Source organism: Sinocyclocheilus grahami, unplaced genomic scaffold (assembly GCF_001515645.1).
Source record: "Sinocyclocheilus grahami isolate Dianchi unplaced genomic scaffold, SAMN03320097.WGS_v1.1 scaffold1691.1, whole genome shotgun sequence".
Lineage (NCBI taxonomy): Eukaryota > Metazoa > Chordata > Actinopteri > Cypriniformes > Cyprinidae > Sinocyclocheilus > Sinocyclocheilus grahami.
In genome coordinates this window covers 87,424-101,318 of record NW_015506870.1, presented here as the reverse complement: position 1 = coordinate 101,318, position 13,895 = coordinate 87,424, and the positions used below count along the sequence as shown (strand labels likewise).

At 40.1% G+C, this 13,895-nt stretch overlaps 1 protein-coding gene across 1 annotated transcript in view; it reads right to left on the bottom strand.

The window, feature by feature from the left end:
- gart (phosphoribosylglycinamide formyltransferase) overlaps window positions 1-13,895 on the bottom strand; it is a 90,549-nt gene that overhangs the window by 49,083 nt on the left and 27,571 nt on the right. The window contains exons 2-4 of the mRNA XM_016258477.1: window positions 13,034-13,191; window positions 12,612-12,707; window positions 794-968 (exon numbers count right to left, since the gene is read on the bottom strand). Of these exons, the coding sequence (XP_016113963.1) occupies window positions 794-968; window positions 12,612-12,707; window positions 13,034-13,178 (416 nt within the window). The 5' untranslated portion in view covers window positions 13,179-13,191. The remainder of the gene's footprint in view (window positions 1-793; window positions 969-12,611; window positions 12,708-13,033; window positions 13,192-13,895) is intronic.

Below are 13,895 nucleotides of genomic sequence, written 5' to 3'. Positions count from 1 at the left end.
TGGCTTTACTGGCAGAGGGATACAGTGAACGTCAGGTTGCTTCCATCCTTAAAATTTCAAAGACAGCGGTTCATAAGAACAAGGTAAAGCTGCAGACATTGGGGACAACAAAGCTTCAGATGGGCAGAGGGTGAAAATGACTCTCCACTGACCCGAATGACCATAGACTCATTCGAACGTCACTCAACAACCATAGGATGACATCAAGTGACCTACATAAAGAATAGCAAATGGCAGCTGGGGTGAAGTGCATGAAGAGAACGGTTCGAAACAGGCTCCTGGGGCAGAGCTGGAGTCGTGCAAAGCTAGAAAAAGTCCTTCATCAATGAGAAGCAAAGAAGAGCCAGGCTGAGGTTTGCAAAAGACCATAAGGATTGGACCGTAGAGGACTGGAGTAAGGTCATCTCCTCTGATGAGTCCAATTTTCAGTTTTGCCCAACACCTGGTCATCTAATGGTTAGACAGAGACCTGGAGAGGCCTACAAGCCACAGTGTTTCGCACCCACTGTGAAATTTGGTAGAGGATCGGTGATGATCTGGGGGTGCTTCATTATTTGAAGTCTAAAAACACCATTTTTATTTTTTTATTTTTGCCAGTAGTAATTTTCTGCAAATAAATTATCTAAATGACAACATGTTTATTTGGGAGAAATTTTGCCAGTAGTTAATAAAATAAAACAAAAATGTTTATTTTACTCAAAAACATACCTATAAATAGTAAAACCAGAAAAACTGATAATTTTAACTTTATTTTTTTCCAGAGCTGTATTTAGTGGATGTTGTAGATGTTTACTCTTGAATGTATTTGCAGGCATCCTGCGGGTCAGTGAAGGAGTTCCAGCGTGCTGTGGGAATGTTGTGACGGTCCATGAAGGATTTGGAGAAACTCTTACTGGCCTCCAGCTGTGCCGCCTTCGCAGACGGGCCGAAACATGTCACACCAGCGGCAGTAAGGTCATCCACTATACCTGAGAGACAATCAGTTAGCATATATACATATATACACACACATACACATATACATATTTATATATATATATATCCAGACTAACACTGAAAATGCTGTATACGGTGGTAATACTTTAATACTTCAATTTCTTATACAGTAGCTGCTGTAAGCATTTTCTTTCAGCATAAATATCTTTCTTTCTTAACAGACATGACTGAAATAGGTGTCCTGATAAATCACACCTGTCCGTGTGACAGCTCCAGACTCTGACTCTGACTCTGCATGTGTTAGTTGATCTCAAAACTTGGAGGCTTGAGTTTTGAGGAAAACTGTTTGGTTTGAGAAAACAGTCAGCATTCTAAGTAGCACTGAAATTGTAACTTTTAATAGCAACTAAAAAAAAATGCCCCTCTTTCTCTGTATGATTCAGTTTAAAAATATATAAATTGGTCAAATATAGTTAAGCATTAGTCCACTTTGTGTCCCATTTTGAGCCAAGTGGATTTAAAAAATTTTTTTTTATAAATACAGTATCTCACAGAAGTGAGTACACCCCTCACATTTTTGTAAATATTTTATTATATCTTTTCATGTGACAACACTGAAGAAATGACACTTTGCTACAATGTAAAGTAGTGAGTGTACAGCTTGTATAACAGTGTAAATTTGCTGTCCCCTCAAAATAACTCGACACACAGCCATTAATGTCTAGACCGCTGGCCACAAAAGTAAGTACACCCTTAAGTGAAAATGTCCAAATTTGCCCCAATTAGCCATTTTCATGTTCGTGGTCAGATGGTGTCAAGCGTGAAGAGTAACCAGGTGAGGAGTACAAAGACAAGTGTGTCTTGCCTACAGTCAAGCATGGTGGTGGGAGTGTCATTGTCTGGGGCTGCATGAGTGCTGCCGGCACTGGGGAGCTACAGTTCATTGAGATAACCATGAATGCCAACATGTACTGTGACATACTGAAGCAGAGCATGATCCCCTCCATTCAGAGACTGGAACGCAGGGCAGTATTCCAACATGATAACAACCCCAAACACCTCCAAGACGACCCACTGCCTTGCTAAAGAAGCTAAGGGTAAAGGTGATGGATTGGCCAAGCATTGCTCCAGACCTAAACCCTATTGAGCATCTCAAGGTCTCTAACATCCACCAGCTCCGTGATGTCGTCATGGAGGAGTGGAAGAGGACTCCAGTGGCAATCTGTGAAGCTCTGGTGAACTCCATGCCCAAGAGGGTTAAGGCAGTGCTGGAAAATAATGGTGGCCACACAAAATATTGACACTTTGGGCCCAATTTGGACATTTTCACTTAGGGGTGTACTCACTTTTGTGGCCAGCGGTTTAGACATTAATGGCTGTGTGTCGAGTCATTTTGAGGGGACAGTAAATTTACACTGTTATACAAGCTGTACACTCACTACTTTACATTGTAGCAAAGTGTCATTTCTTCAGTGTTGTCACATGAAAATATATAATAAAATATTTACAAAAATGTGAGGGGTGTACTCACTTCTGTGAGATACTATATATATATTATACTATATATACATACATATAGTGCATTTACATCTACTAGAGAGCATCATCCAGAAAGTGCTCCTGTTTAAGTGTCATGTTTGTGCACAAACATCTGCTAATCATTATCAAAAGATTAGATTCACTTACATTTAAATATAACATTTATGATTTGCAATGAAAATAATTTTAACATTTAGCAAGCAAAGTTTTAGAGGCTGCATGTACGTCTAACAAAATTAACAAGCAATTTGTAAATTATTTTATTATAAAGTCGTTTAATAATAAAAAATTTTATGCATCAGGTAATTCCGTGTCAACTCAACCAGAGGCCCCCCACTCAAATTTTTGATTTTGTCAATATTTTTTTCTAAAGAAAGAGAAACATGTATAATGATAAAAGCCCAAATATTAAAGGCCATGGATGTAACTTGATTGAGTAATCTGCTATCTTGTATGATGAAAATGACCATTTTAATCTGAGATTCAGAACCAAATTACATGGGGTTAAATATGACTTCAGAAAGATGGCAGCTCCATGATGTTATTATTACACAGAGATTGGTAGGTCTGTTAGTAAAATCTGTTGACTTTACTTTAGCAATCTTTGTTGCATTATGTGCCAGTGGTGACCATTCAAACATGGGATAAAAGCACTTCTCAAATTTTTTCTCCAAAGTGTGCATGCCTGTAACTCGCGAAGTATTAAAGATATCTTAATATCCTTTTAGGTTTTGGGTCTTAGCAAACTTTGCTTTTGGCATATTCGTTCTCAAGGCCCTATATAGTTCAGGCCCAGAGATATGGGGATCTCAATGCCACTTCAAGAGTAAATTGTTAAAGTGTACACATTTTCAGTGGTCAAAAACAATATGTGGGTCACTTTACATAAAGATGATACTTTTTTTTTTTTTTTTTTTTATAAAGAGGAAGCTAAACAAGTAGAACAAATAATGTTGAAACTAGAAATGTATCTTGTTACATATAACTATACACAGTACACACACATATATTATATACACACACAGTTTTAGTTTGGAAGTGATTAATCGATTTTACAGCCCTAACCACTTATATACAAAGTTACCAACATTTGGTTTTTGACCACTGAAAATAGATAATATTCAACATTCTGCATTGGGCTCCCCATTTCTCTGGGACTGAATGATATAGGGTCTTGAAAATAAAGATTCCAAAAGAGAAGTTTATTAAGAACCAGAATCTAAAACAATATTGAGATAATACTTCTTGACATCTAGTCACGCAAACTTCGGAAAACAAATATTTATGGCACTCGGACAGGTATGTTCTATGCAATTGTTTTGATAGAGGGAAACAATATACATTTCTAATTTCAACACTATTTGTTGTTCAGACATTCCTCTTTACAATAAATGAAGTATCATCTGTATGCATAGTGACCCACACTTGGTTTTTGACCACTGAAAATGTGTACATTTAACAATTTACACCTGGAGCCATATTTAGATTCCAATATCGCTGGAATTGAACCATATCGGGCTTTAAAATGCAAGATGCCAAAAGCAAAGTTTGTTAAGCCACCCAAAAGGCATTAAGATATCTTTAATACTTCATGTGTTCATTTGTTACAGGCATGCGAACTTTGGAGAAAAAAACAAAACTTGAAAAGTGCGTTTTTCCCATTTTTGAATGGTCACCATTGGCACATAATGCAACAAAGATTGCTAAATTCAACAGATTTTAGTAATAGACATACCAATCTGTGTGTAAAAATAACAATGACGCTGCAACCTTTCTAAAGTAATTTTTACCAGTCTGTAATCTGGCTCCGAATCTCTGGTCAAAATTTTCAGTTTGACCCCCCCAACTCTACAAAATATTGGATTACTCAGTAAATATACATCCATGACATTTAATATCTTGGCTTTCATCACTATACATGTTTATCTTGCTTCAGAAAAATAATATTGACAAAAAACTATTTGAGCCAGGGAAGTTTCTGAAATTTGTTTGATTTGACACAGAATGACCCTACAGTATTGTTTTTATCGTATATTTTATTTCATTTATATTTTAGTGCTGTCAAAATTAGCATGTTAACACAGGTGACTAATTATTTCAGTTTAACGTGTTAAAAATATTTTTACCCAGGGGTAGAGCTAAGCTTCCCCATCCAACTCACAACTGCTGCTTCGGTCTCTTTTTTTCTTGACAAGAATTGGGTTTATTTAGACGCAGGTCTTTACGACCACATCAAACGGGAGACACGCACTTCAACTTCTTCTCAGTGCCAGAGTTGTGAGAAAATATAATGCATGTGTCAGATTCAGGTCATGTTCAGCAGCGGAAGCTCTTGAAGCAGACAAAATAACCTAATAACCCAGCAGCTATGATGTCTGTTAAATCAAAGAAAAAAAAAAGAAAAAAAAAAGAGGAAATCGATAACTATTGTAGCTTTAAGGATTCATCTATTTTTAATTTAGAATTTAGTGTTTGATAACTATCAATTTCTATGTATGTAATTTTCTACTTGCTGAAGGGCAAAGGCAAAAATGAAATTTATTATAATGGGTTTATGTGAAGATTGTTTTAAGTTCATTTAAATTAGAAGTAATTTTTTCAAGTCTAATAAATGTTATAATTGATAGCTCTCAATTATACTGTAATGTTGAATGGCTATAGACAATGATTAAACATCAGGACAAAAAAAATTCTAGAAGCATCAGTAGTATTGGTATTAGTGACACTCTCCTTCAGTCATAAAAAAGATGTCATTAAACATGAATTAAAAATATACTAATATAAAAAAATTAAACAAAACATGTATGTTGTTTCTACATTAATTTGAAGATCGTCTGAAATGATTGCAATATAAAAGTATATTTCAAAACATTAATGTTACGTGCGATTAATCGATAAAAAAAAAAAAATGCAGTTAATTAGTTATTTCTGTCTCTTATCGCAGTGAAAGCTATGAACATGGTCACGTAGATCAAGAGCTGCTGCGCATCATTTCCAAGCCGGTGGAAGAGCTCAACCTAGAATGGTCCCCTCCCACTGAACCCGAATGGAACAGGCTGGACGAGTGGTTTCTTTAGCCTAGGCCCTCAAAGGCTAGGGTTGGGTACTGAAACCCGGTAACAATATGGCACCGGTACCTATGTAACCAGTATGTACTAGAACCGCATCAGACCGCAGATTTCGGTGCCATGCCTGAGTGATTGATTGAAATATTTGTCCTCCGTTTCTCCGAAATGGACGTAAGACGCATTATCACCGGCACCGCACGTGAAAAATAATTTCGGAAAGCTCTAATAATACAAATCCAACACATATTTGTAGTAACGAGAGTGTCCATGTTGTTTTCACATTCCGACTTAAAAGCACAAATCGGGAAATGAGAGCATTCGAGAAGCGCGTGGATGCAGTAATTACACTTGCTCTGATGGCAGCAGGTAGCCTTCCGTTAACTAAGCCAAACATGCTTAAATTAAAATGCCTAAAGCTAAACCTCCCTTGTATTCACATTTCTAAACCTGTTGTCCAACAAAAGAGAACATTTATAACCGTTTTACTCCACATCACCAGTCAAACGCTTCCTTTTGTGATCTGATGAGGCTTCTTGTCATAGAATGAGGCAGAAAATATGTTACTACTTGCTACTTAAAAAAAAAAGAATACATCGATTAGCAATATATTATAAATTAGGTCAATACGTCCTCTTTTCCCTGGACATGTCCTCTTTTTGGACCTTCAAAAATTGATTTCTTAATTGCCCAAAATGTCCGGGATTTGGCCGTCTTCTTAATTCCACTCCCGCTGAATCTCTGGCCATTTCCGCATGCTCCCGCAACATGTTTCTCTCCCGCGATTTTCGTGTCCACTCCTTTAAACATTCTAATATTGTATAAAATTTTGGCGCATCAGGGAGCCGCTCTCAGGATGCGGTGTATTTAAATATTTTTGAATGAGCGTTTGCGCTGTTTACTTTCACTTTCGATTTCGCAATCACACGCACTCTGTGTAAAGGGAGCACATCTAACAAGATTAGATATTTGTCAATGAGCTCAGGATCTGTTCAGCAGCAAATACTCCAGCATGGTCTTGTCAGTCATTTCTCCTTATTCTCGACCTGTGATCAGTCAAAGCTGACTCCTGTAGCTCTTGCTGGATGCAGGGTTGCCAAGTCCACGTTTTTTTCCACAGAATTGGGCTACTTTTAAACTGTTGCCATGGGTTGATTTTCCTAAGTGGGTTAAAGGTTTGAAATATTGCATAAATTACAATTGACTGAAATGCTTGTATTGAAACATTTTGCATTCTACCCATGATAAAACTTTAATGGACTTCTACATTAACTGTTCCCTCCTGGTGGAATGACTTGCCCAACTCAATCCAAGCAGCTGAGTCCTTAATATTTTCAAGAAACGACTGAAAACACATCTCTTTCCTCTTCATTTGACCCTCTAACTCTAGCACTCTCTATTCTTTCCACTTATTTTCTTTTTATTTATTATAAATAATGGCCTTCTAACACTAGCATTATCTGTTCTATTGAATTGTTTTATTTTTATTTAAAAATGACCCTCTAACACTAGCATTCCCTATTCTTTTTCTATTATTTCTACTTGTTTTGTTTTTATTTATTATAAAAACAAAAGCAAACAAACAAAAAAAACCTTGCTACATATACTGTTAGGTGAAGCCCCGCCTTAGTTTTGGAAAACTAAAATATGGTCACCCTATTATAAATATACTTAATTATGAAAATACCAGAGATGGCTTAAATAACACAGATAAACTATATTGTCGCAGTCAATATAGGGGCGCCCTCTGGCGTCCAGTATGAATGAAACAGACATCATGTGTTTATAGTGCTAATGGCCAATCCATAATTTTTGGGGGGAATTTTTGTTTATTTATTTTTTTATTTTAAATAAGTATCGGTTCAGGCATCGTTTAGGCGCCGGAACGGTTTTAAAAGTATCGATTTGGCACCGGTATCGAAACAAACCCAAACGATACCCAACCCTATAAAAGGCCTGCCCTATTCTTCCCCAAAGTGAATAATGAAGTATCCAAGAAGTGGCACGCCCCATGTTCGGCTCGTGCCCACATCTCCAGCTCTGCACTTCTGAAATCGGTGGATGCCGCCGATCTGTGCAGCTATTCATCGCTGAGGGTGAAGACTGCTGCCGTACACCCCAACAAGCCCTGCCACACCACTAATATCGCCGGAAAAGTGTACATGGCAGCGGGCCAAGCAGCGTCAGCCCCCCACTCAATGACTGTCCTCCAAGTCTTCCAGGCAAAGATGCTTAAGCGCCTGGATGAACAGGGCTCGGATCCAGAAATCTTCAGGGAGCTTCGCAGCACCACTGATCTCGCCCTGCGAGCCACTAAGATGACGGTGCCGTCTATCGGCCGTGCCATGGGTAACCTGGTTGTGCTGGACAGGCACCTATGGCTAACGCTGACAGATATGAAGGATGCAGAGAAGCCCGTCCTTTTGAACGCCCCCGTCAGTCCTTCGGGACTTGTTGGCAGCTCGGATGACTCCCTCGCAGAGCAGGGCTTGAATTTCGACGCAGGATTGCTCATATTTCTACTGATTCCTTGTAACGCGGCTATTAAAAGAATGTAAACAGTTGAGAAACAAAACTTGTGTAACAGATCCGTGCATGAGGTCTTAAAGAGACAGCAACCTAAATAAACATGCTGCTGTCTGTCATTAATGTTTATTTATACACTAAAGACTAGCCTGTGTTATTTTAAAGTTAAACAGACTATTATTCTCTGTGGTATTTCAGTACCTGACTATTACTGTTATACCTACCTGAAAAAAAACTTAAAAGCACAGTTCATTTTAGTTGTATCCTGACATTGTATTTGCTTGTACCATTGCTTGTCATTTATCCATTCTTATTTTATTACTGACTGTTCACTTGTCTTTTTTTAGTTCAAATAAGTTAAAATCATAGTTTGAAATCTAGGTTATTTTAAGTATCTTCTTTACAATATAAAAAGAATCAACATTATAAATTGTAAAACACAAATACACTGGGTGACAAAATATTTAGGTTGGATTATTGTAGTTTAAAACAAATACCCTAACTCCCCCCTCAAATAAAAAAAATCCCCCCCCCCCTTTTCCAAAACGGAATTCAGGCCCTGCAGATTGATTCTCCGAAGCACAAAAACAATCAAGGGTGATAAAGCACTCCATGTCGAAATGCACCGGTCAGCCCCCTCCCATGTGTTCATGCTCCTCTTCCGCTCAGTGCTCTTCCTCTAGACCGCGAGCCGATAGATCTCCAATGCCCCACCCTCAGCCAGAGCCTTCGGTGCACCCCAAGGACTTGTGGCACCAGTGATACCCGCCTCCTAAGCAGCACAGACCCCACACGTCAGGGAAACCAGTCAATAATGCCCAGCCACATTCCTGATGGACTTTGGAGGAAGCCCAGCAGGAAAACAAAGCTATGTTCAGCCTGTTCGCCTCACCACGCGAAGGCAAATAATGTTGTTTTGTGTCTGTTACACATGTTTGTGCAATAAAATTTTTTAAAAATTCACAAAAAGTGTTTCTCCCCTCTTCCCACTGTCACACACACTCACGTTTTTCACAGCCCCCCTGTCACTCAGCAGCGAGCTGTCAGATCCTATCATGCTGAAGCCTCTTTTACAGTTTGCTGAGGCGTGGAGAATACGGTAATAAACAGCTACACACTTCAGTTTGCATGCAGACCACCCCGGTTCAATGGCGTGGTAACGTCGGAGGTTCAAGCCTCAAATGCTCCAGTTTTAAGAGCAGAAATACACAATCTCCTCGTCAAAGGAGCCATGGAGATTGTGCCTCACAAGGACAGAGACCAGTTTTTCAAGCTGACATTTTCTTTGTTCCAAAAAAGGACGGTGGGCTTCGCCCTATTCTAGATCTACATCGTTTGAATCACGCCCTAGCAAAAGGCTCATTCAAAATGATCATATTGAAACGAATCTTATCGCTTGTTCACACCCGGGACTGGTTTATCTAAGCAGACCTAAAGGATGCTTATTTCCACATACAGATAGCCCCTCGTCACAGGTGTTTTCGGAGATTTGCTTTCAAAAGAGTGGTCTATCAATTTGCGATACTCCCCTTTGGCCTCTCCTTAGCTCCACGCACTTTTACCAAGTGAATGAACCCAGCCCTCTCCCCTCCCAGTGAGCGAACTTTGTGACTACAGGAGTTTTCTCATCAGCCACCTTCAATATCTAGGGCTCACAATCAATATCCAAAAAAGCCAGCTGCAACCGATGCAAAATATCCCTTTCCTGGGTGTTAGTCAGAATTCTATCTCCATGCGAGCCCACCTGCTACCAGAGCACGCGAGAGCCATCATGAACTTGCTAGCGGCGTTCAAAGTGGGCAAGTCACACCCCCTGAAATGCTTTCAGAGAGTGCAGGGACTGATGGCAGCTGTCTCAGCGGTGTGCCGCTTGGGACTGCTGCAGATGCGGCCGTTTCAACTATGGCTGAAGACTCTTGTGCCCGTATCAGCCTGGCACGTGGGCTTGATGCGTGTATTAGGGATGCACAGATGTTTAAAGACCATGAACCCCTGGATTGATACAGCTCTCTACGCACAAGGTGTCCCACTTGGTCAGATTTGCGAAAGGGAAAGTTATCACAACAGATGCTTCGTGCACAGGCTGGGGAGCCCTCTGCGACCATCGCCCAGAGTCCGGCATTTGGACAGTCGAGGAGAGAATATGGCACATAAACTGCCTGGAGCTCAAAGCAGTTCACCTGGCGCTCGAGAGTTTTTATGCTCAAGTTCATCACATGCATGTTCTCATTCGCACGGACAACATCTCAGTGGTAGCGTATATAATTCATCAGGGAGGCATCCGTTCTCACTCTCCTATCTCGCTCGCGACAAGCCTGCTGTTATGGGCAGATCAGTTTCTCTTGTCGATTCGCACTGTCCATGTCTATTCGCATTGTCCATAGAAGGTCCATTCACAAAGGCCTACTCAACCCTGGTTCCCGGACCTTCTCAGAATGTTATCGAGCCCTCCATGGCCTATTCCTGTGAGGAGGGACCTTCTCTCCCAGGCAAACGGCTTAACCCAACGCTGTGGGACTTGCATGTCTTCTCAATGGAGCCCACCCACTTCAGGATCATTACCTAAGCAAGTGATGAGAACCATTTCTGAAGCGAAAGCCCCGTCCACCAGGCTCCTGTATGCTCATAAATGGAAAGTTTTCACTAATTGGTGCGGCTCAAAGAATATAGATCCAGCGACCTGCTCGATCTCATCCAGTCTGTCCATTTTACAAGAGTGCTTAGATGACGGCCATGCGCCTTCCACGCTATACTTTTAGCAATTTTAGCTTTCCATAACGATATCGACAAGCAGTCAGTTGGCAAGAACGATATAGTGATAAAATTTCTCCGCGGCTTAACCCTCCCCACCCAACCACTATCCCCACTTAGGACTTTGGTCCTGGACGCTATAACAAAACCCCTGGAGTAGACTACAATGCCGGCTGTTCTGACTCACAGACTGTAAGTACGTTTTTATATTTAAAGAATTTGCCACTGACGATTCAAACGCAAGTTTTGAGCAGTGTAGAGTAGCGTTTGTAGTTTGTCATTTCTCCGATCACAAATGCAGACATGGTTTTATGTTTACGCGGCGCAATGCAATGCATTGCGTAAAAAGACAGTATAAATCATTATAATCCGTAATTATGTCCCCACTGGATGCAACAAATGCCTCGTTTATAATGGCTTTTAATGTTTTTGTCTCGTCGTGCCGGGACAAGGCATCACAATATGGTAAGGGGCATAATATTTCCGTCACACGCTTGTATTAAACTTCCATCCGCAGCACCCTGCACATCTATGTCGAACGCACCAGTAATCTCAGACTCTCAGAACAGCTCTTTGTGCGTTACGGCAGTCACACTAAAGGTCTACCGGTATTGAAACAAAGGCTATCCCACTGGGCCGTGGATGCGATAGCATTGGCTTATGACGCACAAGATACAGTTTGCCCCATAGGGGTACGCTACCACTCCACTAGAAGCATTGTGTGCTGCTGGGAATGGGTTCTAAAAAAAAAAGAAGATCAAGAATCGTTCTGAAATCGGATTGTGACTCCCAGAATCGGAATCGGATCGGATCGTGAGGTGACTAAAGATTCCCACCCCTACTGCGTATTCATCTCATATTCACCATGGTTATTGCTGCTGAGCCTCGTGTGGTTATTCTCCGAAGCACCGAGACAGTCGCTCACTGCATTATGGCCTCAACAGCTCTAAAGCCTTAAATTCACATTGCTTAATTTCAGGACATACAAACAGAATGTGCTGTGTTTTATATGTATGTGCTTTGCTTCCCTATAGGACTCACAATGCACTGTACCACTTAAGATATCGTTTTCAACTTTTTTCTCTCGATAGTAAGCACTGCTTGCCTCTGCTTCTATCATAAATATAATGTTTATTCTCATTCAGTGACTACCTGGGCCCCGCTCTCCCTTCTCCTCTTAGAGCATGGGGTTTTCAACCAGGTCCACTACCATGCAAATACAGGGACCATTTTCACTTGATTCTGATTGGCTCTAGCAAGTCTGTGTCAGGGGATATCCCCGCCTTCGCGGCGTGTGCCCTTTTTACTCAAAAACTGCATCATGTCCCCGCTTTCAGCTGGAGTGGTATTTACTACACAGAGCCGTAGTTCACTAACAATTAGGCAATATCGCGTTCATAATCAAATGCGATTAATCTGCGATTATGAACGCAATATTGCCTAGCTTGTCCGTGAACTACGGCTCGGTGTAGTAAATGCCACTCCATTTGAAAACAGGTGATGGTGATTTACTACCAATCATGGAACCGGCTTTACTGACGAGACGCGTATGACAATCGCATGTGATTAATTGCACAGCCCTAATAAATGTAATATTCTTGAAACTTTAGACTGTCAACTTGCCATTTCAGGTGTTCATCAGATGTTTGTACACAAATATGAATCAGATTATCTGTGATAATATGTAAACATAAATACATTAATGTCATAAAGACATGTCTTTCATCATCTATTTTGATTAAGCCACAATTTCCTGTTTTTCATCAATCAGTGTGATAATGACAAACATCTTACCAGCAGCCAGAGGAACTTCTGGACCAACAACCACAAGCCCCACGTTATGATCTTTACAATACTGAGCTAAAATCGAGTGATTGTTCACAGACACCGCTGGAAAAATAAAGATAAAATATTATAAATTATCATCACATGCATTCATGTACTCAAAAAGTTTGTATGTGCATTAAGTATTTTTTTTATGCTTATTGATCATTTAGTTTTATTAATTACAGAAGTATAAGCCATTTAACCTATAAGTGGTATGTAGCCTTATGTTCATGGATAAAACAATATAATCTCACATAAATGTCATACCTGTATTTTTTAATTACATTTATTTTGTAGGCAATCGTTTAATCAATAACTCAGTGTTAGAGTAGTTGCTGTAAAATCACTGCTCATACTCCTGTGGTCTGCTGGATGACTAGCGCTCTCACCGGAGTTGGAGATCTTCCCGCTGTTGGCGGTTCCTGCATTACCAGGAGCCACAAGGACCTGCTGAACGTGAGGTGACTGAGCTAACTTCCATGCTAGCGCATGTTCCCGTCCGCCACTGCCGATGACCAACACCCGCTCCGCCATTATCACTCCAAACCTATATCACAGACATCAAAATACATACAGGCAATTCCACATTTAACATCTAGTCTACAAACATGACAACAGAAATGGCACAATTTAATCTAATGATTATTTACTTGTAGTTCCAAAAAACTAAATAATTAATTAAATAATTGTTAATTTATTTATCTATTCCAAAATATAAATTCTTTAAAGGGGTCATATGATGCTTTTTTTTAAAGATCATTATTTTGTGTATTTGGTGTAACAGAATATGTTGACATGCTTTAATGTTCAAAAAACACATTCTTTTTCAAATACTGTACATTATTGTAGGTCCTATATGCCCCGCCTCTCTCAAACGCTTCGTTTTCTACAAAGTCCCTCCTTCCGACAAGCGTAGTCTGCTCTGATTGGCCAGCTGACCCAGTGCATTGTGATTGGCTGAACATCGCAAGCACTTGTCAGAAATGTAACACCCCTTACCATAATAGCGAGCTTCATCTTTCAAAATAAATGTAAAGACAGTAAATAATGTCATTAGTTTTACCATCAGTTCAAGCCCGAAAGCGGAAGAGAGTCGCGTGACAGACACAGTAATGATGCAGTACACAAGCTGCGATTAAGACAGCTGACTCTACTGTGATGGGACGCGGTCTCTCTCTCTCACACACACACACACACACACACACACACACACACACACACAATGCGCAACACTCCGCATTAGAACAGTAA